Genomic DNA, 25,408 nt, shown 5'->3' with positions numbered 1-25,408 from the left:
CTGACTTAAGTTAGCTACGAAGCTAACAAAGCTGACACTGCACAACTTTATTAAAAAAACAAATCAATCTTGTTTCTCACAGGAACTGAATGCTGGTCTCCCACCCAACCCACCACCACAACCAGAGAACAACTTTATGGCTTTTTATGATATGTAGTGGTGATGGACAAGTGGATAAGATGCATGCCTTTGGTGTGAGAGACACAGGTTCAATTCCCCGCTGTGACACATCCACGAATGTCTCCCTGAGCAAGACACTTGACCCCTCGTTGCTTTGAATAAAAGCGTCAGCTAAATGAGTAAATGTAATAATACTGATAAAAATGGTGAGTCATGTGTTTGCGTATGGCCACTAGAGGTCGCTGCCACAATAAACAGAAACTTGAGTCATAATTTTGTGGCTGAAACATAGATTCTAAATATATATATATAATATATATTCGAAATATTGTACTTTCTACTTCACTACATTTATCTGACAGCTTCAGTTACTAGTTACTTTACAAATGTTATAAATTAAAATATTAAAATGGTGTAAGTACAGCTAGTACATTAGTTTATTGACAAAGAAATTTAATTGGCAACTATTTTGATAATTGTTTGTCATTTTTCATGTAAAAACATTTTATGGTTCCAGCTTTACAAATGTGAAGATTTGCTGAGGTTTAGACTGATAAACTTTGTGAAGGTTTCACTTTGGGCTCTCGCAAATTGTGACATTTCTCGCTAACTTAAAAAATATTTTTGCAATCAATAAATGGAGAAAATAGATTAATCCATAATGAAAAAAATAATTTATTGCAGTCTGATACAAAATAGTTCAACCTCAACCAACTGCAAAAGTAATATCCTGCTTTTACATTAATGAATGAGTAATAAAAATCTCAAGAAACACTTGCTGTTGCATGTTTTTCCCCCATTCATCATGAGCTGAACTCAAAGATCTAAGACTTTTTTCTATGTACACAAAAGGTTTATTTCTCTCAAATATTGTTCACAAATCTGTCAAAATCTGTGCCGAGATAATCTATCCACCTCACCTCAGTCTTTGGCAATTAGGCCCCATTGTAGTATTTCACGGGGGTGGTGATGCCGTAGTGGTATTGAAACCTGCCCCGATGGAGTCTAGCCACTGGTAGTGATGATGAAGGGATGAAGAGAGTGCTGAAGATCAGGATGTGATGAGTGGACTTCTGCAGAGCTCGACCTGGGCCTGGATCTAATGAGCAGCAGAGGTGAGTAGGGTGGAGGAGGGCTGCAGTGATTTTGTACTGAAAAGACAGCTGACAGCAGCAGAGAGGAGAACAGATTTAAAGGATGACAGCAACAACAGGATTGGCTGATGGAGATTGTGGCAAACGCTGAATGGTAAACTAATGATTGAATGCTCATGGTCAGCTGATTAGAGAGGCAGGAAGAGGGAGAGTGAGTTGTGAATGAATGAAGCCTTAAAAAAAGTCTTTCTGGTTGAACGTAGTCATCATTAGTTGGTGCAAGACATTGCAAACAGGTCCACCAAGTTTTTTCATCTGTATCACTACGTGTGGTGTGAACAAAGTGGCAATGACTGCTGCATCCAAAATAACAAACAATATTTCCATAGATTTTTATGGTTCAGCTATAATTTTGATAAATTCTGTTTTAGTTTATTGTCCCTGACTCTTTTCATTCTGTGCTCTCTGTCTTGCCTCGGGTCTGTCTTGTAATGCATGCCGTTCCGTGTTTTCAGAATCAGCTTTATTTGCCAGTGTTTACTCATACAATGATACAATAACACAATAATAAAATCAGACACAGGCTACAGTATAGAGAACACATATATACACACTATAAAAAAAAACAATACAGACAGATTGACTAATAGTGCAATGAGCAGAGCGGAGTGAATTATTATTATTATTATTATTATGTACATGTCAGAGGGGGATGTGATATCCAGGTGCACATACATGTACACATCTGCACATTGCGATGGAGCATAGTGCAAAGGATATGTAACTTGACTGATTGGTCATAACAAAACAAATCCTTCCCCGTCGCAAACAGAAATCAGCTAACCAAAAGTATCAACACTGATTACAGTTATTTAATTGTTAGCCATGAAGCGAAGCGAAGTTTGGAACTGTGACATGAATAAAAAAGAAAAAGGCAGATTGAATGTTGGTGAGTATTTGAATATCAGGCAAATGAAGAACAAACTGTGAAAGCCAAAAAAGTGATGTGGTGAAACAGGAAGTTAAGTCTTTATCAAGATGAATGTCTCAAAAACAGCAAGCAAATGTTTGTTACTGTCTTAGTTTGACAAGGAAATCAGGACACTGACAGCTGTTAATTTTGGCTTTGGTTTTTTTTAACTAAATTAACAATCTGGCAAACATGTCTTTGTGCAAACGTAATGTTCACACTGGTAACGTTAACTTTACCATAACTTGCAAGCTGCTAAAAATCAGGCGTTCACAAGTATGGAGATCTACATCACCAGTTATACATAAATGATCAATTTGTACTCAATCCTTAATGGAAATGGTAATCGTGGCATGTACAAATTACTTCTGAATGAAAACTGTTCACAGGTATAAAAATCTACTCTGCATCAGTTGACACCAGGATGCTTAGGTGAGTTTTTATCATTTCAATAAACTAAAGTTTTAATAACTGTTATCAAATTTATTTTGGTGAAATTAACAGTGAACTCTGTCATTGTGCATTAAATGTTCCAGGTGTAAAACTGTCAGTTGGTGACCAAGTTTTAAAATGGTTTTACAGTGTGATTGAAAATGTTGTAAAAAGGTAGCCCTTTTGGTTCAGGGTGACAGTCACTCTGTGCAAGTTGCAGACTCTAGATCCAGCTAAAGAGCCCCAGACCATCACGCTTCCTCGTCCATGTTTGACACCTGGTGGAACCTTCCTTTCATCTACTTAACGAAAAACAAAAACCCTCCACGATGAACTAAAGATTTCAAAATTTGATTAATTGGTCTGTAAGACCTTATTCCAGTCTTCAGGGGTCTTCAAGCCTCTTTTCTTATTGAGCCTCCTTTAGTAATGGTGCTCTTACTGCCACTTGACCTGTCAAACCTGCAGCTTGAAATCTTCACAGTTGAAACAGAGACTTCCTTACTTCAACCAGTGTTAAGCTGTGCTTGAAACTGTTGTCCTGTAAGTCACCTATCATGCAAACTGTCAGAGACTTGTCTTCTAATTCTGTTGTGGCTTTGGCTCTGCCAGACCTGTTCCTGTTGGAGTTTCCTCCAGGTTCCAAGTGCCTTTTGATTGTGTAGGATTGTGTCATTGTGTTCTTCGTGTTTCACATCTCCAACCACTTCTAAATCAAACTCGACTCTCCAACCATCTGTCCATTCAAAAATAGTTTCAGATCCACTGAAACTGTTTTTGTCATTCCCTTTGAACAGGATCTGATTGTTTCATTGTGTTCTTCGTGTTTCACAGCACCAATCGCCTCTAAACCAAACTCCACTCTCCAACCTTCAGTCCCATCAGCCTCCAAAGGGATGACAAAACAGACTTTAAGCTCCAGTTTAGGAAGCTCAAAACCTTCATCAGCCTCTTCTGAAGCCAGCAAGCAGACTCAGCAGCAACAGACAACACCAGCTGCAGGTCCAGGTATGTTTACATCATTCAGAAAGTGTTTCGGAAGCACTAAAACTTTTTTCTAGAAAAAGCATTACTGTTTTTTCTTTCTTGTCAAAAGTATCTTCAGGATTTGTTGTTATAATTTATGGATTTATTTAGTTGATTTTACTTTTAGTTTGACAACACTGCAAAAACACAGGTCCCACATGTTTCTGGGAGTCGAGTTATGCACCCAGATATGTTTTGTAAGGAGTCAGGATGTGTCAGTGTAAAACCAACATGTTCTACTGCTCAAACAGCCACAGGTGCGCTGCTGTATGTGGGTCTGAGTGTGGTCGTCATGATCATCATATTATCAGCAGCTGTACTGATATTCTGCAGGAAGAGGCCCAGTAAACCCAAAGGTGAGACTACAGAAAACACACACATTAGAAAAGCAACTGGACAAGAAAAACCACACCACTAGGCTGCAGCACCTTTCCTCTGACCTGCAGGAGTTACACATGTACTCAAAAGCCATTAAAACACACATCACACACAAACAAAATGGCAAATATATCCATTAAGGAATAAATCCTAACTAATGATTTGGCTCCTACAAGTGAACTGCACAAACTGCCAGCTGCCAACTTCACATGAATAAAACCAGGTGGAAATTTGATTTGCAATAGGTTCATTCAAAACAGAAACTGGCAGAGCGAGAATCCTTTCCTTGTTGCTGCTGCAGCACAAGAGGCTAGCTAGTTTTGTGACACGCAACATGCTGTCAGCCAAACATGAGACCAGATGGTAACTGTTTTTTTTTTTTTGAGGAAGTTAATGTACAGTAGGAGTAGTCTCTCTTTCTTTCATTCATTAAATTACAAACATCAGTCGCACAACAGTAATTGCTTTTCTTTCCCTGTTGTTTCCTTATGTGAAAGTGAAATAACTTTTAAATCTGTCATTTGTCTAATTTGCGTAATCTTCATGGTTCTTCAGATGTTACAGGAACAAAACCAGTGGTAAAAAGTAAGGAAGTACAAATAGGATTAATTACCTGTCTAGCAGCAAACACGCAACTCCGGAGCCGCTTTGAAAACATTTGTCGCGTGTCAGCTCCTTCCATCTGGGAAAATCCATAACGAATATGTCCGTGATTTCTGCCATCATCTGTCTCTGTATCTGTCCCAACTTCATTCGGCTTCATCATATTTTCGTTTCTTTAACAACGAAGATCCACACGCTCGGCTAAATAATGTGTGCTCCTCCATTTGTTCACTTCTCTTCTTACTTCTAATAAACCAGATAACTCCTCAGAGACTGTTTATAATTATTATTTCCTCTTCTTTTTCTTTGTACTATTCAACATAGTGACGGGAGTCTTCACTGCTGCAATTACACAAGAAGAACAACGTAGTGGCAAAACGCAGAGTAATGACTAAATACTCTCTCTAGAGCAGTTTGTCAGTTTCTGGATACTGTAGAAACATGGCGATGCAACATGGCGACCTCCATGTAAGAGAGACCTGCAGTTATGTAGATAGAAATGGCTCATTGTAAGGTAATTTACAACATAATGGTTCATTATGTAAGGTCTTATACACCACCGAAAACATATTTATGGATCTTATATTGCATTGCTGTCAATAAATCCTCAGAAATATTACACACTGGACCTTTAAGTATGAAAATTGAATACAGGGAAGCACAAAAGGGACTTTTCGTTCCTCTTTTAGTTCCTGTACTGGAACATTTTGGTTAAAGGGCTTTATGTTTTTCTTTAATGGGTTTAATCTTCTGAACTGTATGTTTTTCAGAACCTCCTGTGGAATCTGAGTATACTACTGTCACAAAAGTGAGTTTGAGTAAATTTGGGACATCTCTGCATCATTAGTGTTTGTGAAACCAGCTAAAAACCAAACCCCTCTTCTCTTCCTGCAGCCTGACGGAGTATCTGAGGAGATCAGAGAGGAGGACAGACGAGGTTTACACTTGTGGCAAATATGCCAAACCAAATGGAGTTGAGACCACAGACGACTATAGCTTTGTCACTGCGGCAAGTTCTAAGAAGACAGTAAGTATAGAAACATAATCTACAGTGCCTCAAAAGAAAATAAAAGCTTTAAATTGCTATTAAAACTAGAACAATCCTTCACATCCCTTTGTTTTCTTCCAGACTGAAGATGACTCGAATAAACTCACCTATTTTCAGGTGGATTTTTCCAATGGTACAGCTGCCTTGCTCAACAGCGCCCGCTGTGGTCATGCAGATAATGTCGTCTACTCTGTGCCTCAGGTAGAAGCTAGCTCGGATGGCAGCCATGCTGAAGACGCTTCTCCTCCTCCTCTGTACTCTGCTGTTATTTTACATCAGCAATAGCTCCATGTAGGCCAACAGGTGAACACACAATACAATAAAAATTCAAATTAGAGCTACTTTTACTGCTTTATTTAGTTCAGCTTATCTTAAATATTTTGGTTAAGTAAATCGTTTGTAAAGAACAAGTTACTGTCAAAGGTCCAGTGTGTAATATTTCTGAGGATCTAGTGACAGAAATGCAATATTACATCCATAACTATGTTTCCAGGCCTTACATAATGAAACGAATGAGCCATTTTTATCTACATAACCGCGGGTCCCCCCTGAAATGGACATCGCCATCTTGCACTGCTGTGTTTCTTGGCCAAAACGAACAAACAGCGCTACAAAGCGCGTTTCGTCATTACGTTCTTCTTCTTGTAGAATTCTGGAAATGCAGACACTGATCACTACATTGAATACGTATGTTCAAAGAAGAAGAAGTAGTAGTAAAAATATACAGCAGGGGTGGGTTGTAGTTTCATTTTGCAAAACTTCTTTTGCTCAGATGGCCTTTTCTGTGAAAGGAGCAAAGTGTTGGAACTTGCTACCTAAACACTTAAACTGCTTCAAACTTCACCACTTTTAAAAGAGAGGCCAAGTCCTGATTGGTTCACCCACACACTTGTACTCTCGCCTAGTCTATTGTAGTTAGTGATACATGTTTTTCATTGCATTTTGATTTACTCATTTTACCTCCTTTTATCTTGTGTTATGCTGTAATGTATTGTATTATACTTTTTTCTCTTTCTTTTTCATCACTGTTTTAATGTTTTATTTCTTTAAAAGCCTTTCTAGGGACAGCTGTTCCAAATTAGCAACTGCTGAAAACACTATGGTGCACACATAGGATTGCTGTTTTCAGTTTTATCTATGTTAGATGTATCGGTCCCAAATAAATAAACCATAAATAACTAAGATTTGCATTGGAACTATTTTTTCATCTGTTAACCTTGTGTGTGAGCTAACCAACCACCCCATCAGTCTACTTAAATAATATATCTTGTCTTATATTCTCACCTACTATCACCTAGAAAGTTGCATGTTCGATCACACGTTGAGTCTTTTTTTCTTCAACAAATTGATCATGAAGCTGTTTGACATCCTGACATTTAACTTTTCATTGTTTGAGCGTGTAGCAGACAGAAGGAAATGGCCTGATTCAGAGCGTAGCAATGTGTTTTAACCAGTAAGGCTCAAGAAGCTTACTGATGAAAACCGAAGTTATTCTTCGCTAAAGCTGCTGTTTTGAAAGCTGTTCAAGCTGTTTTGAGTTTGTACCTGAAGCTTACAGACAAAGGTTCAGAACTTGGGAAAAGTCAGGTAAGCAGACGCCCATGGAGTTTGCCAGGAAGTTGGTAACTCACTTTAATCGGCGGTGTATGGCTCTTGAAAGACATTTGATTACTTGTGCAATTTAATGATTTTGGAACAGTTTAAAATGTCTCTGCCAAGCAGTGTTGCCACCTACATTAATGAGAGGAAGGTTAAAACGGTTGCAGAGGCTGCTGCGCTGCTGCTGACGAGTATGTTTTGACACACAAAGTTGCGTTTGAGTCCCGTGCCTGTGATACTGATGATGACTGGACTGGTAGGTCCGAACAGTTGTCGGGAGAACAGTCTGATGCTGATGTGTGTAACTACTGTAAGGAAAAAGAGCACTGGAAAGTTCATTGTCCTGCTATACGAGCTAAGGTTAAGTGTAATGTGCATGTGAAATCTACTGCTCTGGCTGCGTCCATTCGAACTGTGCCAGTTTCTGCTTTGTCTTGTGGCCAGGTATATGTGAAGGCTAAGCTTTCAGATTACCTACCATCTGTGTCAAATGGCTTTGTGTCATTGATGGGCAGTTCTATAAAGGTGCCAGTTAAGATTTTGAGGGATAGTGGTTCCTTGGATTCATTTGTTTTGGCCTCAACATTGCCATTGGGAAAGTGATAAGGGGGATTTTGTCTCTGTCCGTGGTATGGGTTTGCAGGTGTTCCCAGGTCCCTTGCATAAATTGATGCTGGACTGTGATACCCCATGGTATCCACAGCTACTGGTGGTGAGTGGTCTACAACCAGTGCAGCATGAACATCTGAGTTCTGTAAGCCTCACAAGAAATTGAAACACTGCTAAGTCTGAATGTCGCAAGATTTCTCCAAGAACAAAATAAAACACTGCTTACACAGGCTATTGTGAAGCCTTGTTATGTACACGGCTTTGTTGGAAAAGCTGTGCACTAGTATTTGGGGTCTGGTGTTGGGTTTAGAGCCCCATGCTCTTAATGTGTTTTGTTTTTGTTCTGTTTCCAACCTGTTGGTCTTCCATTTCCTCTTAGCTTCCCTGCAAGCTCTTAAAGTTGCTTCTCCATGCGTTGAGGGCGGTGCAGAGTGACCAATGGGAAGTGGTAACAGTTTTTTAGTATTAAGGTTTAGGTTAAATTGGTGCTTGTTTTCTGCCAGGGTTCCGGTGGGACCCCGTTTTTTTTTCCTACTGACTTCAGTACTACAGATTCTTCCCGCATATTGGTTTTGCTTATTTTCTTATTAATAAAATTACTTTGTAATTTATTCCTTTTTCAAAATCAGTCCCATTAGACACTGGCAACAACACAGACTCATCCGTTAGTAAGAAAAGTCACATGATAATCTGTGTCTCTGGAGCAGAAGATGGTCGCAAGATCAGCAGCTGCAGCAGAAAAGAAGCTGGTCTTATTCTGTTAATGTGTATATTGGCATTTAGACCAATTTATTATGTAGCCTAAAGGTTCTCTTTAATTTAACAATATGTTCATATATCAACATAACAGTGCTTTTACTTGTGTATAAAAGTTTAGCGCTCTTTCCCTCCCTGTAATGTAAGCACATTTTCAAGTGGCCTTTCATTGTGGCCAGCCTAAGGCACACCTGTGCAATACCCATGCTGCCTGATCAGCACCTTGATATGCCACACCTGTGAGATGGAGGGATCTCTGCAAAGGAGAAGTGCTCACAAGACATTTTGTGTACAGAGAGAAAGTCTATTTGATGAATGGGGCAAAACCAAAAGTGTTGCATTTATAATTTTGTTCAGTTTATATAGTTATAATATTAGTTTGACAACACTGCCTGAACTGAACCAGGAAGTGTCAGTGTAGAACAAACGTGTTCTCCTGCTCAAACAGCCACAGGCGTGCAGCTGTATGTGCGTTTGATCCTGGTCGTCCTGATCATCATTTCATTATCGGCTTTGCTGATATTCTACAAGAAGAGGACCAGTAAAGCGAAAGGTGAGGCTACAGGAAACACACACGCATGACAAAGGACAGTGGACATCTAAAAACTTTCTCTCACTCAAGAAACTGTAAAGCAGATATTCTCCCAAATAAACTTTGAAAGGTAAAGTTTATTTACTGGGAAAACGTTTGTCTAAACTTTACAGCTCTTCAGATGTGGTGGGAACACAAAGGGACTTTTAGTTTCTAGTTTAGTTCCTTTTAATTATTGGAACTTTTTGCTTGAAAGCAAAATGTGTCTCTTTGACTCAGCCAGGTATTTTCACAGTTGACCTAATCTTCTGAACTGCATGTTGCGTTGGGTTCAACGGTATCATTATAATGAAATTACTAAAATAACTTACAACTTTATTTTGCAGTGGATTGTGGCCTTTAACAAACTTGAAACAGGAATCAGGTCAGTTCGTGATAATAAACTTGCATAGTTTTGAGGAGGAAGTCCTCAAACTGTCTTAAATGTGTTTCTTTCAGACTGAAGAGAACTGAAGTAACCTCACCTCTCAAATGGATGTCTCCAGCGGTACAGCTGCTTTTCTCAACACCACTGTGATGTATGGAATAAATGGGGTCAAATTTATTGTCTTCGTGTATCAGTATATCTGAATGTGTGAAAACATTTTGTAGTTGAACATTTTGATGTGTGAATGAAGTAGAGATGCGTGGATGACTTCTCAGTTTTGGTACATTGTGTACACACTGGCTGGAGGCTCTTTGCAGAAAAACCAATAAAGGAAAAATTAAATGTAGTGAAGCAGGAAGAGACAGCCATTGTTTTGTCACCATAAAGTAGGTGCCGCTTGGCGCAAATGGCAGGTTGTTTCCTTTAAAAAGAACTACTTACTTCATACCAAATGTTTCCAACAATTTGCAAACCTAGCCACTGGATTTTAGTCCTTAGATTTTAGTTTAAGTTATCAGTTAAAACAAGCTAAACAAACGTTAGCGGCAGCTCAGCTCAAAGCCCTCAGTGACGTTCTGTGTTCGCCAAACAGCGTCGGATATAAACTCATTCTTAACATGAAGCTGCTTTATGTTATCAGCTTTAACCACTGGGTCTTCTCTTTTTATTTTTTTTTGATGTCATGCAATTTATTTTAAAGTTTTCAGGACATTATTTGCCATTTGCTCAGGTACAAGTATACACGGGCACTAAAATGTTTCCCTTCATCTGCACTGATAGCCATTTAGCAGTCACACTTTGGGAAACAAGCTTCACTGGATGCGTTTTTTTTTTTTTTTTTTTCAGTGAAGTTATTTTGAATAACTTTGTTTTGGTGACATTAACAGTAAACTATGTCAGTTATAGCTAACATGCTATGTTGTTGGTGACAAATTGTCAGTCAGTGACAAAGTTTTTAAATAGTGGGAAAAAGTTACTTTTTTTAATGTTAACAGTGAAGGTGAGGGATTTGTATAAGGTATTCGTGTTTATTGCATCTGCAAAAATGTAAATCTTTTATTGCAGTTAGATACTGTATTAATACCAATTTGTTTTTTACCTTAGTTGCCTTATTTCAGTTATGAGTGTAGTAATTATGAGAACAATGGTCTGTAAAGTTTTAAATTCCTGATCCTTTGATGCCAAACACTAAATATTTCCACACCGGGAATATATTGATTCAATATTCTTAACTTAAATATTCAATAATATTACAAACCTCCCGTCACTTTATTCCCCAGCCTGATTGTTCACATACAAACAGCATCTCTTTGAAGAGACAGAAAATAACTTTGGTAAAAGAATGTATTAGAACAGAAGTAATTTACTGTACTGTTTAACCTGTATATTTGAACTTTATTAATACAGAGGGGAGGAGAGTTTAGTGTGTGACGTTTGGAGGAGGGACTCAGTCATTTAAAAAAGAGAGAAGTTCCTGGTTTGCCTGTGAAGAAGAAAAAGCGGCAACCTTAAACCATCAGAGCCTCCAACATGAACGTTTGTCACACTTTGATCTGCTGCTTCGTCCTCGGTGAGTATATTTTCTATCAGTTTTGTTTTCTTTCTCTTTATCAATCATTTTTCTTTATTTGTAGTTGCTCAGTAAGCTTTGCAGCAGATTTTTAACATTGGACTGCTTCATCTCATTTCTCATCAGTCTTGATCCATTTTTATTTTTTTTTTATCCGTCTCTTTGTGGTTTTTATGTGATTAATCGTGATGTTCTGAGTCTGGTATGAGTCACTGACTCAAATGTAGTTCATTAACACTAGTTATCTCCTCAAAATGTAAAGATTAAAATAAAAACTTTTTTTTGTTTTAGCCTGACAATCTGCAATCAAGTGTGTTCTGAAAATGTTTTTTACTTGTTTCATAGCTTCTTTTTGTTGTAGACTTTTGAGGAAGTACAGTTATTAATCTGATGCTTCTGCACACTACAGATTAATGGAGAAACACGCAAGTTGCAACCAAAATATCTTATTTCTTACATTTTCAGAGTTAGAGTCGATGCCTCTTGCTTTAATTAACTTGCTTTATAAACCACTTTGTTTACCTTCTTAAAGCTGAAGAGAGAACTTAAAAAAAAAAAAAACATGCAACCTTGTTGATCAACTGAGTCACGAATATGTTACAGAACACACCAAAACCTCATTTAATAAACAAAGAGGCACCCAGCAATGCAGTTTTCACATGAGGAATGAGTGATCAAACTAACCCCCACCCCTCAAAATACACAAACAAAACAGAAATTAGCCTACCTGAACACAATGTGGTAGTGCAGGAGATTCAGTTTAATTATCAATTCAAACCTGGTGTACAGTCTAGTCTGATCTCAATGAACGTCACTGTTTGCATAAAAGCCGCGGTGGGAAGTTTACATGTGTTGAGTTCATGTAACCTTTTTCAATTTGCAGTTTTTTAAAACATTTTTGAATTATCAATATTAAATACAGTTAATCAATCACTGAATTTAATTGTAGAATATCAGATAACGTTGTGAATATTTGTAGATAAAATTTCATCACTACATCCACTTCTGAGAAGTTTTGAGATGAAATCAGCTATGTAGATTTACAATATTGACAGTTTTACGAGAAGTGATGGCGGAACAAAAATGTGCTTGTATATTTTCTGAGTTGAGGAGCTCCGCAAGTGGCTGCGGGGGAAGCCTGCGCCAACCCGTGGGAGGAGCGTGTGAGGCCGGCCAGCCGCCCGCTCACAGAGCCCTCTGCTCCCGCCGTCACACAGACCGCTGCAGCAACAACTGCAGAGGAAAACACAGCTGGAAGGTTTTCATACCGCTTATCTGTCTTTACATTCTGAGGAATGTGTGTGTTCTGGTACAACCCCTAAATAAGATTTTGAACCTGAAAATGAGCATAATACCACCTCTTTAGCTCAGAGTGAAAGCTTTGAGTATAGAGAAGGAACGTATCCAATATCTCCCACACTTCTGTATGTGAGCATCAGAAATCTGATGCTGAAAGTCTGACTCAGGACGGTACAGATGCTATTTGGACAGATGGACTCGGTATTCATACAGGGAGTTTGAGATCAGAGTTGAAGATGGTGAGTTTCTACCGAGAGTCATGAAATGAGCTGTTCACTGGTAGCTGCTGATGTTTCAACTAACCCAATAAGTTTAGTCTAACAATTATATTTACAGCTGCATGTTTTCATCATTGTGAACATTGATAAATGCTCCTGTAACACTAACAGTTCATGTAAACTATCTGATGAACTCAAACTGTCACACAAATGAACACACTATAGTTGCACCAAACTACATGCTGCATGTAGTGTGTACTGTGTGATTTAAATACATTGAAACATTGACTGTTTGCAGAGGATTTGTGTTTGAAAGAGAGAGTTCTCTACAAAGGAGCATCTGTTCATCATCAGGATTTCTTTGTATCTGAACAATCAGGATCTAATTGTTTCATTGTGTTCTTTGTGTTTCACAGATCCACTTACTTCTAAACTAAACTGGACTCCTTTTTCAACATCGGTCCCATCAGCCTCCACACTGACGACAACACAGAGTTTAAGCTCCAGTTCACCTTCATCAGCCTCTCCTGAAGCCAGCAAGCAGACTCATCAGCAACAGACAACACCAGCTGCAGGTCCAGGTACGTTTACATCATTTAGAAAGTGTTTCAGAACCACTGTGAAACTTTTTCTGTTGAAAGACCTCAAACCCTGAGCTTAATAAACATTACAGGTTTGTTCTTTTTCCCTGTCAAAAGTATCTTCATATTGTTTTAAGTGTGTTCGTATTCAGTTTGGTTAGATCACTTTTACTAGTTAATTAATGAATTATGCCATTAAAAACACCCATTTGACTTGTATACTGACAGTATGCCTACATGTATTTGTGTATTGGCGTGAAGTCCTTGTGCACGTACATAAATGTGTATGCTTTTATGTAAAGAACTTCTATTATATATTGTATTCATTTTTTGTTTGAATGATTTTTTTTGTTAGAAAGTATTGATTTTAATGTTTAAAATATTTAGTTGATATTAGTTTGACAGCACTGTATGAACTCAGGTTCCAAATGTTCCTGGGAGTCCAGTTATGCTCTCAAATGTATTTTATATTGATCCATGAAGTGTAAAACAAAGGTGTTCTGCTCAAACTGCCACAGGTGCGCTGCTGTATGTGCATCTGGTTCTGGTCGTCATGATCATCGTATCATCAGCGGCTGTGCTGATATTCTGCAGGAAGAAGACCAGTAAACCCAAAGGTGAGGCTACAGGAAAGACACACATAAGAAAAGTAGCAGATCTCCTCCTGTAGAAATATCCACTATTTACACTTTCCACTGCCGCCAGTTCTCAGAAGAAAGTACTTAAAAACTGTGGTAGGATTTTAGCTTTTGGTTCAGACAACAGTATATTTTTACAGTGGCAGAATAGAGAGAAGATTGTGGCCTTTAACAAACTTTAAACAGGAACCAGTTCACTTTGTGATGATAAACTTCCACTGTTTTGAGAAGGAAATTCTCACACTGCATGTTTTAAGTGTGTTTCTTCCGGATCTCACCTACTCTTAGGTGGATTTTTACAACTGTACAGCTGCCTCGCCTAACAACGCCCCTGTGGTGATGTGTGAAATAAATATAAATATAGCCACAAGCGGCGATGATCGGGATCCTAGCAGGTCGTAAAAGAAAATGACAATTTGACAGTTTCAGAGAAGACCAGATGCAGGTGACTTCAGATATTAACGTGATGATTTAAAAAAAAATAATTACAGAAATGCAAATTTGATATTTACAGCTGTGTGTGTGTCTTGCATCGGGGCGGCTGAATTATTTTGGAACATTATAGCCTAAATTGTTATCATTAATTACTAGAGCAATGGTGGTCTACATTGTCATCATGTAAAGTATTATTTTATAGTGTAAAGTTAGGATCATAGTGTGAAAACTCTACAGCTCTGAGTGTATGTGCTCCTTTCTGACCAGGCTCAGCAGTAGCACGTCTGTGTGTGTGTGTGAGCAAGTTCGTGTGCTTTTGGAGAAAAGGGAGGGAGCACTGTGAGGCAGCATCAAAAATACTTGCAAAGGAAAATATAGAAGCAGATTTTGTATTACAAAACATACATCAATATAGTCCATCACAGTAAGAATGTCCTGTTTCTAGCACGGAGCACAAACACCAGTTTATTCCACAAAAGTCAGGTTATGGATGAAATGGCATGATCAAGCAGAGTGCATGCAAAGGACAGAGAGAGGAGGAGCAGGAAGTCATGGAATTTCCCAGATTCAGGTGCAGTAGGAAAGAGAGCCAAGAGATGATGTGAAGCCAAGAAACAGAGCTATAAAAGGAGGTGAAAGTCATCACATGGTTTTCATGTCGACTCGGGTCTCTGTTCTGGTAACAGAATGGGGCTCTATTTTGCACCGATCTCTGACTCACTCCGGTGGAACTTTTGTATTCTAATTGGTGTCTGTTTTTGCTGATAATAAAAATGTTGGTAAAAGTTCAAGTTCACTTTCTTATCTGGCCCAATTATTGCAAGTGAGCAAATTAGACGCTTATGTTGGCAGCAAACAAAAATCTGATAAGCAGAAATGAGTGGGCTGGAGGAGGGCCACAGTGATTTCGTACTGAAAAGACAGCGGACATGAGAAGAGAGGATAACAGATTTAAAGGAGACCTATTTTATTGCATTTCCAGTCCTATATTGTAGTTCTGTGACTCCTGTATGGAGCTTTGCATGATTCAAAGCTGTAGATGCTACTGTCTCTTTAACTCTTTCACAAGTTCACCATGCAAAAATATTAACTACCCTTGTCACTAGTTAATGTCCTGCAAAAAATTGGTATAATACCATAGGATTAAATCGTATTGTCGTGTCATCCAAGAAGCTAAACCTATAGAGATGCCCTGTTCTTTGATTATAAATCAAATCTGTCAGGTAAGGAGTGTGTAGTAGGACTGATTCTGGAGCAACATCATGGAGCCTCCTCCAAAGCTGCCAGTGTTGAAAAGACATCTTATCTAAAGTCGCTTTTTAAAAGGAGACAACATCAAACTCTTGCAGATTGTCTTGCATTATAAAATCCTGACTAATGTCCAGCTGACTGGATATTAGTCCTTAATGTGGTGAGCAGCAAAACCAACACAGGTTGACAGACATTTTTAGTCTTTTTCTATCATTACATGTTTAGATCACTCAAAGAAGCGGGTTGAGACAATGATGCTATCAACTGTTTTGTAGTTTTTGTCTCTTAAACTCTTGTTTGGATGTTATTAAATATTTAAGCTTTGGTCAGTCAGAATCAATTTCAGTCTTTTTATTCAACTCATCAGTTTCTAATGGCTCTTGAATTGACATTAAGCTCAGTAGCTCTGGTGGTATGATATGTTTCCTGTTTGACTTCAAACATAGTAGATATAATAATTATAGATTTTTCATCAGAATCAGCTTTATTGCCAAGTAGGTTTAATAAATTTGCTTTGGTGTGTTTGTGCTAAACAAACATGGCAGGTTTATCAGGTCTTATTTAAAAACAAGACAAGAAGTTTTGTGGAAGTGACTTTTTCTAGGATAAAGATGAGTCAAGAAAACGCAACAACTCTGGGGAGAATTTTTAACAAAGTACAAACTCTTTTAAATACTTGAAAAAGTTGAGATGTAGAAGAATCTGCTTACATGAGCAGATTTTTGCATTTTGTAATGACCATCCATCGTCAACTGCTTATCCTGATTACAGGGTCGCGGGGTTGTAATGACCAGAATTAATTAAACTACTGATATTACAATTAAAATAAGGATAAACACTCGGGGCAGCAAATCAGAAGTCCAGGTCGCTCAGGAGAAACGGTCATCAGACAGCAAAGGTGAAAGAAGACAGAGACTCACTGGTTGGGTTTGAATAGGTAAGAGAATAAAATATTTATACTTTCATCTTACAGTTCTATTTTGTTCTTTGTCTTTCAGTCGTTTTTTTTTTTTGGTTGTAACATTCAGCACATACAACAACAATAATGCCACATCATTTACAAAAAAACAAACATATTCCACCTTTTAATGTTCAATTGTTTCTCTTTCTTTCAGGTCTAGTTGGGAAGCCACCTGTCGGGTAAGTAACTAGCTTGTTCGTGTCATCCTGTTTTATTTCAGGTTTGACTTGGTTGTCTATTATAAGTCAGGCATGCATTCATTTCTCTTTGGCCTTATTATGGTTTTTGAAATCCTATTTTATAGTGCCTGTAATTAGACACAGATGTGTTGAATCCATTGACCCTGTGCAATGTAATAGTGCTTCCTCATTCAGTCAAACTCCTTGTGTGGGGCAAGTAAATGCGATTGTCCAACAACTCTCGCTGATCAACAATGATTAAGTATCTCTCTGTCCCTTTAATCCGTCTCGTGGGCTTGGCTCGCCACTTCAGGACACTCTTCTCCAACAGAAGCCAGCCGGTCTGAAGACTCCCAAGTTCTTGCAGAATCTCACAGAAGGCAAGGAACTGAAAGACAAGGACCCTGTCAACTGCACCTTTACTGGGCCACTTCCCCTAACTACTTGGCGAGACATTCCCCTTTGAGTTACAGCTTGATGAAAATTCACAAAGTGTCATGTTAATTCATGTGTCGGAGTTTTTCAAAAAGGTATCACCCAAAACAATCCCTCTGCTAGCTTGGGATTAGCTTGTAGTATCACCATAGCAAATCATGCTGTGTATGCAACATCATGGTATCATAATCACATCGCTGGAATAACTCTCACTCAGGCCTTTTTCCTGTTAAAAAAAAAAAAAAAAAAAACTTGATCTTTTCAAGGTTCCCATACTCAAAAGTGTCCGACTGAATCTTTCAACAGCATTTCCTCTGGGGTGGTATGATGTTGTTCTGATTTTTCGAATTCCTGCCTATTCACACAGCTTTTTGATGGTCTTGGATTCGAAGTCAGGCCCCTGATAACTGTGTAGGCGCTCTAGGAAACTGTAGTGGATGATGAATTTCTCCCAGGGTAAGAGCTTTCTGACTGGGGGTGGGTACTGCCACTGCATATTTAGTGTAGTGATCTGTAATCACCAAGACATTGATTGCGTTTCTTCTGGGTGGTTCAATTGAAAGGAAGTGCAGACAAACACTAAAGGATGAGTAACTTGGATGTTGACAAGCGGTGCAGCCTTTTGAGGCGGGGCTTTCCTCTGTACCCAGCGGTCACATGTCTTTATCTTCGCTTCCACTTCTGCGGCCATTTTAGGCCTATATCGTAGGAGATCGGTGGGTCGATCTATCCCCAAGTGACCCATGTCGTCGTGTGGACTCTTCCTTGCCATAGCTCTCAGCTCTTTGGGTAGAGAATTCCCGCTTTAACTCCAAACGAGGCCATTCTCGCAACAACAGGTGGAGTTCAGTGAGCTCTTGTCCTACAGTTGGAGGGGGTTTCTGCCCAGTCTCTAGTTGTAGTATGTCCTCATTGAGAGGTCAGCTCTCTGCATTTTTTATTTTTTTTTTTTAACTCTTCCTTTTGGCAACTAGCAGCAGGATTGTAACTACTACAGGTCTTTTTCTGGACTTACTGAATTTACATGTATTGTGCTCTCTGCTGTAACACGTCCGTCTGTCTCCACTGAAGCTACGTCACACTCAACATGATTTCATCCGCTGCATAGGGGAAGGTGTTTAACTCGGGACTGGTTTTAACTTTTTTTTCTTCTTTTTTTTTTACATGAATTATGTCAGTGAGGTTATTTTCTATTTATTTATTTAACGTCACATCCTCCCACCACAGATATATTTATCCCTCTTTTATTCAGTCATCTATTTCACAGACCTCTGCAAGAGGGGGTTGCATAATTTTTCAGCAGTGTAGACATACTGTAGTCATCCATAAATTTGCAGATAATGGAATAAAGAAAACATTGTAGAGGGGGAGGGGAGTTGAGTGTGCAAGGTTTGGAGGAGGAACTCCATGATTTAAAGAAGAGAAGAGTTCCTGGTTTGCCTGTGAAGAAGAGAGAGAGACATCCTTAAACCATCAGAGCCTCCAACATGAACTATTGTCACACTTTGATCTGCTTCCTCTGTCTCAGTGAGTACACTCTCCAGTCTTTTGATCAATGTATTTTTATTAATTTATTTTTAGTAAGCTTTGTCTGTTGTTTTAGGCGGTTAAACATAATGTTCTGAGTCTGGTATGAATTACTGATTCAAATGTAGTTAATTTAATGAAATGAGAAATCTGCAAGTTGCAACCAAAATAAATCTTGTTAACATTTTCAGTGCTACGCAGAGTCAGTGCTTCTTGCTTTAGTCAGCAATTTTAAAAAGACTTTTCTCTTATTTGAACCAGCTCCAGAGGAGGAACTGCAACCGTGTTGGCAAACCGAGAGCTGTGAATATGTTAAGCAACTCACCAAAACCTTGTTTTACATTCAACAATGTCATTTTCACATGAGAAATGACTAATCAAGCTAACAAACACAAAAATGTATTATTTTATATTAAAACATTTTATCGGTTCGTTTTTTAGGTTAGGACTGATGCGTCATTTGACACTGATCGATCATGACCAAACAAATCAACTTTAAAATCTTCAGAAAAAAGACAGAATCACAATTTAGGATATTTTTTTCTGGCAGTGGGAACCTGTAGATCTGTAAATGATCAGACTGCCGTGTCAGGAAAATAGTAACTATTGATTGTTCATCTTTTAACAGCACTGCAGGATGGAAACACTGGTCTCATCGATGCAGATATCCTCGTAAAGCAGGGAGGAAACATCACACATACATGTTTCTTCACTTTCTCTGGAAGCAGAAAGATCTTCTGTAAGGAAGAATGTGAAGAACAAGACATCCTCGTTGAAACAGATGGTGACGGAGCTCAGAGTGGCAGATACAGCATTGAATATAAAGAAGGAACTTTTCCAATATCTTCCACACTTCTGTATGTGAGCATCACAAATCTGGCTAAGTCTGACTCAGGACGGTACAGATGTAGATTGGACAGATTTTTGTTTCCAGATTCATATGAGGAGTTTGACATCAGAGTTGAAGATGGTGAGTTTCTACTGAGACATTAAATGAGCTGTTCACTGACAGCTGCTGATGTTTCATATAACAGATTAAGTTTATCTATCAAATATATTTACAGCTTAATGCACCAGGTAATCATTGGTGCATTGACTGTTTGCTGATGTTATTATACATTCCTCTGTGCTGTTATGTCAACCTGAATTTCCCCTATGGGGGACTAATAAAGAATCTATCTTTATCTTATCTGTGTTATTTGAATAAAATGTCACCACAGAGTTTTCTGCGAGGATCATCTCATCACCAGGATTTCTTTGTGTCTGATTAATCAGAATCTGATTGTTTCATTCTGTTCTTTGTTTCACAGCTCCAATCACTTCTAAACCAAAGTGGACTCTCCGACTGTTTTCAACATCAGTCCCATCAGCCGCCACACAGAGTTTAAGCTCTAGTTCAGAAAGCTCCACACCTTCATCAGCCTCCCTTGAAACCGCTAAGCAGATTCAGCAGCAACAGAAAACAGCAGATACAGGTATGTTTACATCATTCAAATAGTTTCAGATCCACTGAAACATTTTCTGTCACGCCCTTTGACAGCCCACAAACCCTGAGCTTCATGAGCATTTCTGGTTTGTTTTTTTTCTTGTCGAAAGTCTCTTCATCTTGTACTTGATTAAAGTTTATACTGTGTCTGTAGACAGTTTGGTTGGATGAGTTTCACAGTGAAAATTATTATGAATTATGTAATTAAAAACACCCACTTGAATTGTGCATGCAGGAGTTTTGCATACAGGTAGACGTAGTATGCCCTCATGCATTTGTGTTGGTGTAAAGTTCTTGTGCAAGTCAATGAATGTGTTTGCTTGTTTGTACAGAACTTGTTTTCATTGTTAGTTTTAATTGAAAATGATTTAAAAGCTTAAATATTTAGTTGATATTGGTTTGACAATTCTGCATGAACCCAGGTCCCACATGTTCCTGTGCTCCCAAAATGTATTTTATAATGATCCAGGAAGTGTAAATGAGTAAAACCAACTGACCAACAAGCTCTACTGCTCTAACAGCCACAGGATATGTAACTTGACACTGATTGGTCGTGACAAAACAAATCAATCCCTGTCGCAAACAGAAATCAGCTAACCAAAAGTATCAACACTGATTAGTTATTTAATTGTTGAATGTCAGACTCCATCCATCTTTGCAGGTAGAACCTGTTTGTTTATGTATTTGCATTTTGGTGTAAAGTTCGTACATGCGTGTACTGTTTGTATGCAAGAAGGTAAATGTGTATTTTTGTATAGAAGTTATATTTATAGTGATTATTAATAGTTTTTGTTATAGGATTTAATTCATTTATTTGATGTTACTATTAGTTTGACAACACTGCATGAACTCAGGTCCCACATGTTCCTGGGAGTCCATTATGCTCCCAGATATATTTTATAATGAATCAGGAAGTGTCAGTGTAAAACAAAGGTGTTCTGCTCAAACAGCCACAGGTGCGCTGCTGTATGTGCGTCTGATTCTGGTCATCATGATCATCGTATCATCAGCGACTGTGCTGATATTCTGCAGGAAGAGGAACTGTAAACCCAAAGGTGAGGCTACAGGAAACACACACACATAACAAAGCACAGTGGACATCTAAAAACTTTGTCACACAAAAAAACATGAAACAAACATTCTCACAAATAACAAACTTTGGTTTGTTAACAAATCATGTGTGATTGGACCTTGCCTTTGAAAGGTAAAGTTTATTCACTGTGGGAAATGTTTGCCTAAACTTTTTCAGATGTGTTGGGAATACAAAGGGACTTTTAGTTCCTACTTTTGGTTCCTGTTAGTTTCTCAATAATTTTAGTTGAAAGGGGTGTGTGTCTCTGACTCAACCAGATGTGACAGTGACCCTAATCTACTGAACTGCATGTTTTCCAGAACCTCCTGTGGAGAATGCTAACACGACAGAGGTGAGTTTGAGTGAATTTGGGACATCTCAGTGTCATTAGTGTTTGTGAAATCAGCTGATGTTGATACAAACCAATCCCCTCTTCCTTTCCTGCAGCCTAACGGAGTGTATGAGGAGATCAGAGAGGAGGAAAGACGGACGAGATCTACTCCTGTTGAAATATCCACAGTTTACACTTTTCCACTGCAGCCAGTTCTCAGAAGAAAGTAAATAAAAACTGTAGCAGGATTTTAGCGTTGGGTTCAGCAAATCGTATCATTAAAATCATTGTTTCTGAGCAACATAACGCCTTTTTGAAGTGATCATGTCATTTTCAGGTTCATAATTATACCAGAACAGGTTTACATGGTTTAATTTTCAAAAAACACCATGTTGTCATACTGAACATTGCTGCAGCTCCTCTTTTCACCCTGTGTGTTGACATCTCTGTATTAGCTACCGAGTGAAGCATCTTGCTTAAATTTGATCTTTGGAGTTGTGCGTAAACAATACCTAGTTAAGCCAATCAGAAGCAGAGTTGGGGGTGGGTCCTGACCATAGTCCTGATAAGCCGGTAACCAGGGCTTCGGTTCAGCTGTACATGTTCTTGAACCAGCTTCGCAACCTAGACTGGAGGAAGACCTCTTACAGTGGTAAGTTATTAGTTTTTAAAAAATTTCATATGTAATGTTTTTACTGTGCACTCTCTACATCGCAATACAATTTTTTTTGTCTATTGACTGCCAAGTACCCCCAGGGGCCCCTAGGCACTGAAGCCCCGAAGGGCCCTCCTCCCATCCCTAACACCCACACTCTCTATAACAAAGCTATTGACACCCAGCAAACTACAGGCACCTGATAGAGCCTTCGCAACACCAGACTCCACAAACACACACGATGCTGAGACCCACCTTAATTAGGCTATTTGAACTTCCAGGCAAGCTGGCATGTCAGATCACACACATATTGGTGAAAAGTTGATGTAAATGCTCTGTATTTATATAGAGCCTTTCTAGTCTTTTCAAGCACTCAAACACATCGCATTCACCATTCATACACAGTTGGAGCAGCTACCAGGGGCTCCTAAACTAAGCTAACGTCAATTCGGGGTTCAGTATCTTGCCCAAGGACACTTCAACATGCAGCCCGGAGGAGCCGGAAAATGACCCGCCGATCTTTCGATTAACAGGCAACACGCTCTACCCAAAATGACTAGTTGATGACTAGTCCAGCTGAGCAGGCAGCAAGTCTGCCTGTCCAGTTCAATAAACAAAGTACTGCTATCTAACTCACAAATCACAATACACTTATACAATGAAGTCAATATCCCAAATATGGTTTTCACTGAAAATAACCCAAGCAGAAAGCACACTAGTAGTAATTCTGATACATGACTGAAGATACAATGTCACTACACAACACTGCTGAGTGCAGTTTGCAACAGTCACTGAGCAGGGCAACTTCACACACTCCAAAAGGCACCATATACTGCACTTGACAAACTAACTCTCAAAAAGGTTTATAGCAGCATCTCACCATAATGATGCAATACACATGTTATGCAGACAGCATATAAACAAAAACAGAAAAAATCATTATCTGGTCACAATCGGATTATTTTATTATTGTCATATTATTTTATAATGACATCTTAAGAACCAGTAACCAGTTCACATTGTGATCATAAACCTTTGAGGAAGTCCTCAGACTGAATGTTTAAGTGTGAACGGAGAGAGAGAAAAAGGTGCTGCACTCCAAAACAGATAATCACTATTAGACATTGAGTCTGAAACGGTCTGCAAGAGATAAACTTCAACCTCTGTTTGCTTTCTTCCAGACTGAAGATGACTCAAGTAACTTCACCCACTCTCAGGTGGATTTTCACAACGGTACAGCTGCCTCAACAGCTCCCCATGTGGTGATGCAGATATTGTGGTGTACTCTGTGGCTCGAAAATGACGCTGGAGGGATCCCTGCAGCATCGGAGTCAGAGTTTGAAGTGCATGGCCCCTAACTAAGCTGTCGTATATGACGCTTTGGCAGTGAGAGCAGGTTGCTATCCCGCATTTCCCCTCTCAGGTGCCAACAGGTGAACATGAAGTGGTTTGAATGAATAACATTTGCACAAAAATCTTATTAATCTCATAATCTCATTTATGACAACTGTGCTGTTTGCTTCAAGTTCGAGCTGCTTTTACTACTTCTAGTTTAAGTTCAGATTGTCCTAAATATTTTAGTTAAATATATATAAAGATTACTGAAGTATTCAAAGTATTTTGATTTTAATTTGGGGTTCACACAGACTTCTGTGACACATTTCCACGACACTTCACTGTCTACAGTTTTCAGTTGCTGCTTTATTGTAAAGAGCTATGATGCGAAGCAAAGTTTGGACCTGTGACATGAATGAAAAAGAAAGAGGCAGATTGAAAGTTGGTACATTTGAACAAGTGTGGATGAATGTCTCACAGATCCAAACAAAAACCAACTACTGCTTGGAACAATGTCTTGTACATTTGCGGAGAAAGTGGCAGGTAGTTTACTTGCACTGTGTTTGCTATTGATGGAAACTAGTGTTGCATGTTATGCCTACGCTGTAATGCAAATATACTTTCAAAGTGAAACGAGTGATTTATTTTGTGACAAGCAAATATTTTTAACTCTGTGTTTGACAAGGAAATTAAGAGCAATCACAGCTGTTTAATTAGGCTTTAGCGTTTTTAGCTTAACAATGTGGCAAAAATCTCTTATTGCAAACAAAATGTTAACACTAGTAACATTACCTTTACCATAACTTTCAAGCTGCTAAAAATCAGGCGTTCACAAGTATGAAGATCAACATCACCAGTTATAAATGAACAATTTATACTCAATCATTACTGGAAATGGTTGTAATTATTTAAATGACCAAGAAGTTGTAATGAGTCATGTGTTCAGTCTACTTTAGTGTACTGCTGTAGTGTGCAGGGCCTTCTGTTATCTATTTTGGTGTCGTGACTTTCTCTCGTTAGCTTGCAATGATGCTGTTCCCTTTTTTTGCCTCCTCCTGCTCTGATAGCCAGTTGGCAGTCACAATTGGAAAAAACAACTTCTGAATGAAAACTGTTAACGGGTATGAAAGCGTCATTGAAAAAATCCACTCTACATAGGTCAACTGTGATTATTTTTTAATAGCAATTATCAAATTTATTTTGGTGAACAATTAACTGTTAAATGTTCTTGGCAACAAATTTTTGGAGTCTGTGACAAAGTTTTAAAATGCTCTTAAAGTATGATTGAAAATATAACACCAAACAATAACTCTCCAGTGGTCAAAATCTTAAAGACCTCCATTTGTCCAGTTTTATTGAAATTCATCCCAAACCAGCTGGATGGGGTTTAATCTTGCTGTGGTGGCCCTGTTGGTTCAGGGTGCACTTCGCTCTGTACAAGTCGCCGACTCTAGACACAGTAAAACAGCCCCAGACCATCACTCTTCCTTCTCCATGTTTGACAGTTGGTAATCTTGTTCAGGGGTGTACTGGGACTGAAATTCAGCCCGGGACTATGCGAGTGCCCTTTTGGGGTTGGGCATAAATATTTTTTGCAGTTATTTTAATACTGCCTCTTCAGTTTGTATAAGCAAGACCGCTCTGCTATGAACAAGACCAGGTCAGGCAAGCCTGAGTCTGAGTGCTGAAATACTCAAACTACAATACATTCCCATAAAAAAATCTGCTGGACCCTCTGCTTTTACTGATTGTACAGTTAGATATGCACGAGAAGAACATCAGTAATAAATATGACTTACAATAATCCATTCTCTAATTCTGAAATTAGAGTGTGTATATGT

The 25,408-nt window shown here is 38.6% G+C and overlaps 2 protein-coding genes and 1 long non-coding RNA gene across 3 annotated transcripts in view; all 3 read left to right on the top strand.

Annotated features, from left to right (window-relative positions):
* The window catches only part of LOC119905075 (endochitinase 2-like), a 29,505-nt gene extending 28,613 nt beyond the window's left edge, over window positions 1-892 (top strand). Inside the window, exon 8 of the mRNA XM_038721787.1 lies at window positions 83-892. The gene's annotated coding sequence lies outside the window, so the exon portion shown is untranslated. The remainder of the gene's footprint in view (window positions 1-82) is intronic.
* Window positions 893-5,299: 4,407 nt separating this feature from the next.
* On the top strand, window positions 5,300-6,853 carry LOC119905078. Its single transcript, XR_005444779.1, has 3 exons — window positions 5,300-5,431; window positions 5,518-5,650; window positions 5,753-6,853. It is a non-coding gene; the product is annotated as an uncharacterized LOC119905078 (long non-coding RNA).
* Window positions 6,854-18,375: 11,522 nt separating this feature from the next.
* On the top strand, window positions 18,376-24,195 carry LOC119905077. The gene is made up of 6 exons (XM_038721791.1): window positions 18,376-18,688; window positions 19,317-19,658; window positions 19,999-20,163; window positions 21,125-21,229; window positions 21,567-21,598; window positions 21,694-24,195. The coding sequence occupies exons 1-6, from the start codon at window positions 18,649-18,651 to the stop codon at window positions 21,805-21,807; spliced, it is 798 nt and encodes a 265-aa protein (XP_038577719.1). The 5' UTR covers window positions 18,376-18,648; the 3' UTR covers window positions 21,808-24,195.
* Window positions 24,196-25,408: the final 1,213 nt, after the last annotated feature.

Source organism: Micropterus salmoides, unplaced genomic scaffold (assembly GCF_014851395.1).
Source record: "Micropterus salmoides isolate LMB-PRFRI ecotype aquatic unplaced genomic scaffold, ASM1485139v1 Ms_hic_scaffold_16, whole genome shotgun sequence".
NCBI lineage: Eukaryota > Metazoa > Chordata > Actinopteri > Centrarchiformes > Centrarchidae > Micropterus > Micropterus salmoides.
The sequence above is the reverse complement of the archived record's forward strand: the minus strand, read 5'-3'. Positions and strand labels throughout refer to the sequence as shown.

Bases quoted from the DNA above. Each gene is read 5' to 3' on its own strand.
- LOC119905077 (XM_038721791.1), top strand. From the start codon at position 18,649: ATGAACTATTGTCACACTTTGATCTGCTTCCTCTGTCTCA. The intron at 21,230-21,566 runs GTGAGGCTACAG...CATGTTTTCCAG, and splicing joins GAGGAACTGTAAACCCAAAG to AACCTCCTGTGGAGAATGCT. The intron at 21,599-21,693 runs GTGAGTTTGAGT...CCTTTCCTGCAG, and splicing joins AGAATGCTAACACGACAGAG to CCTAACGGAGTGTATGAGGA.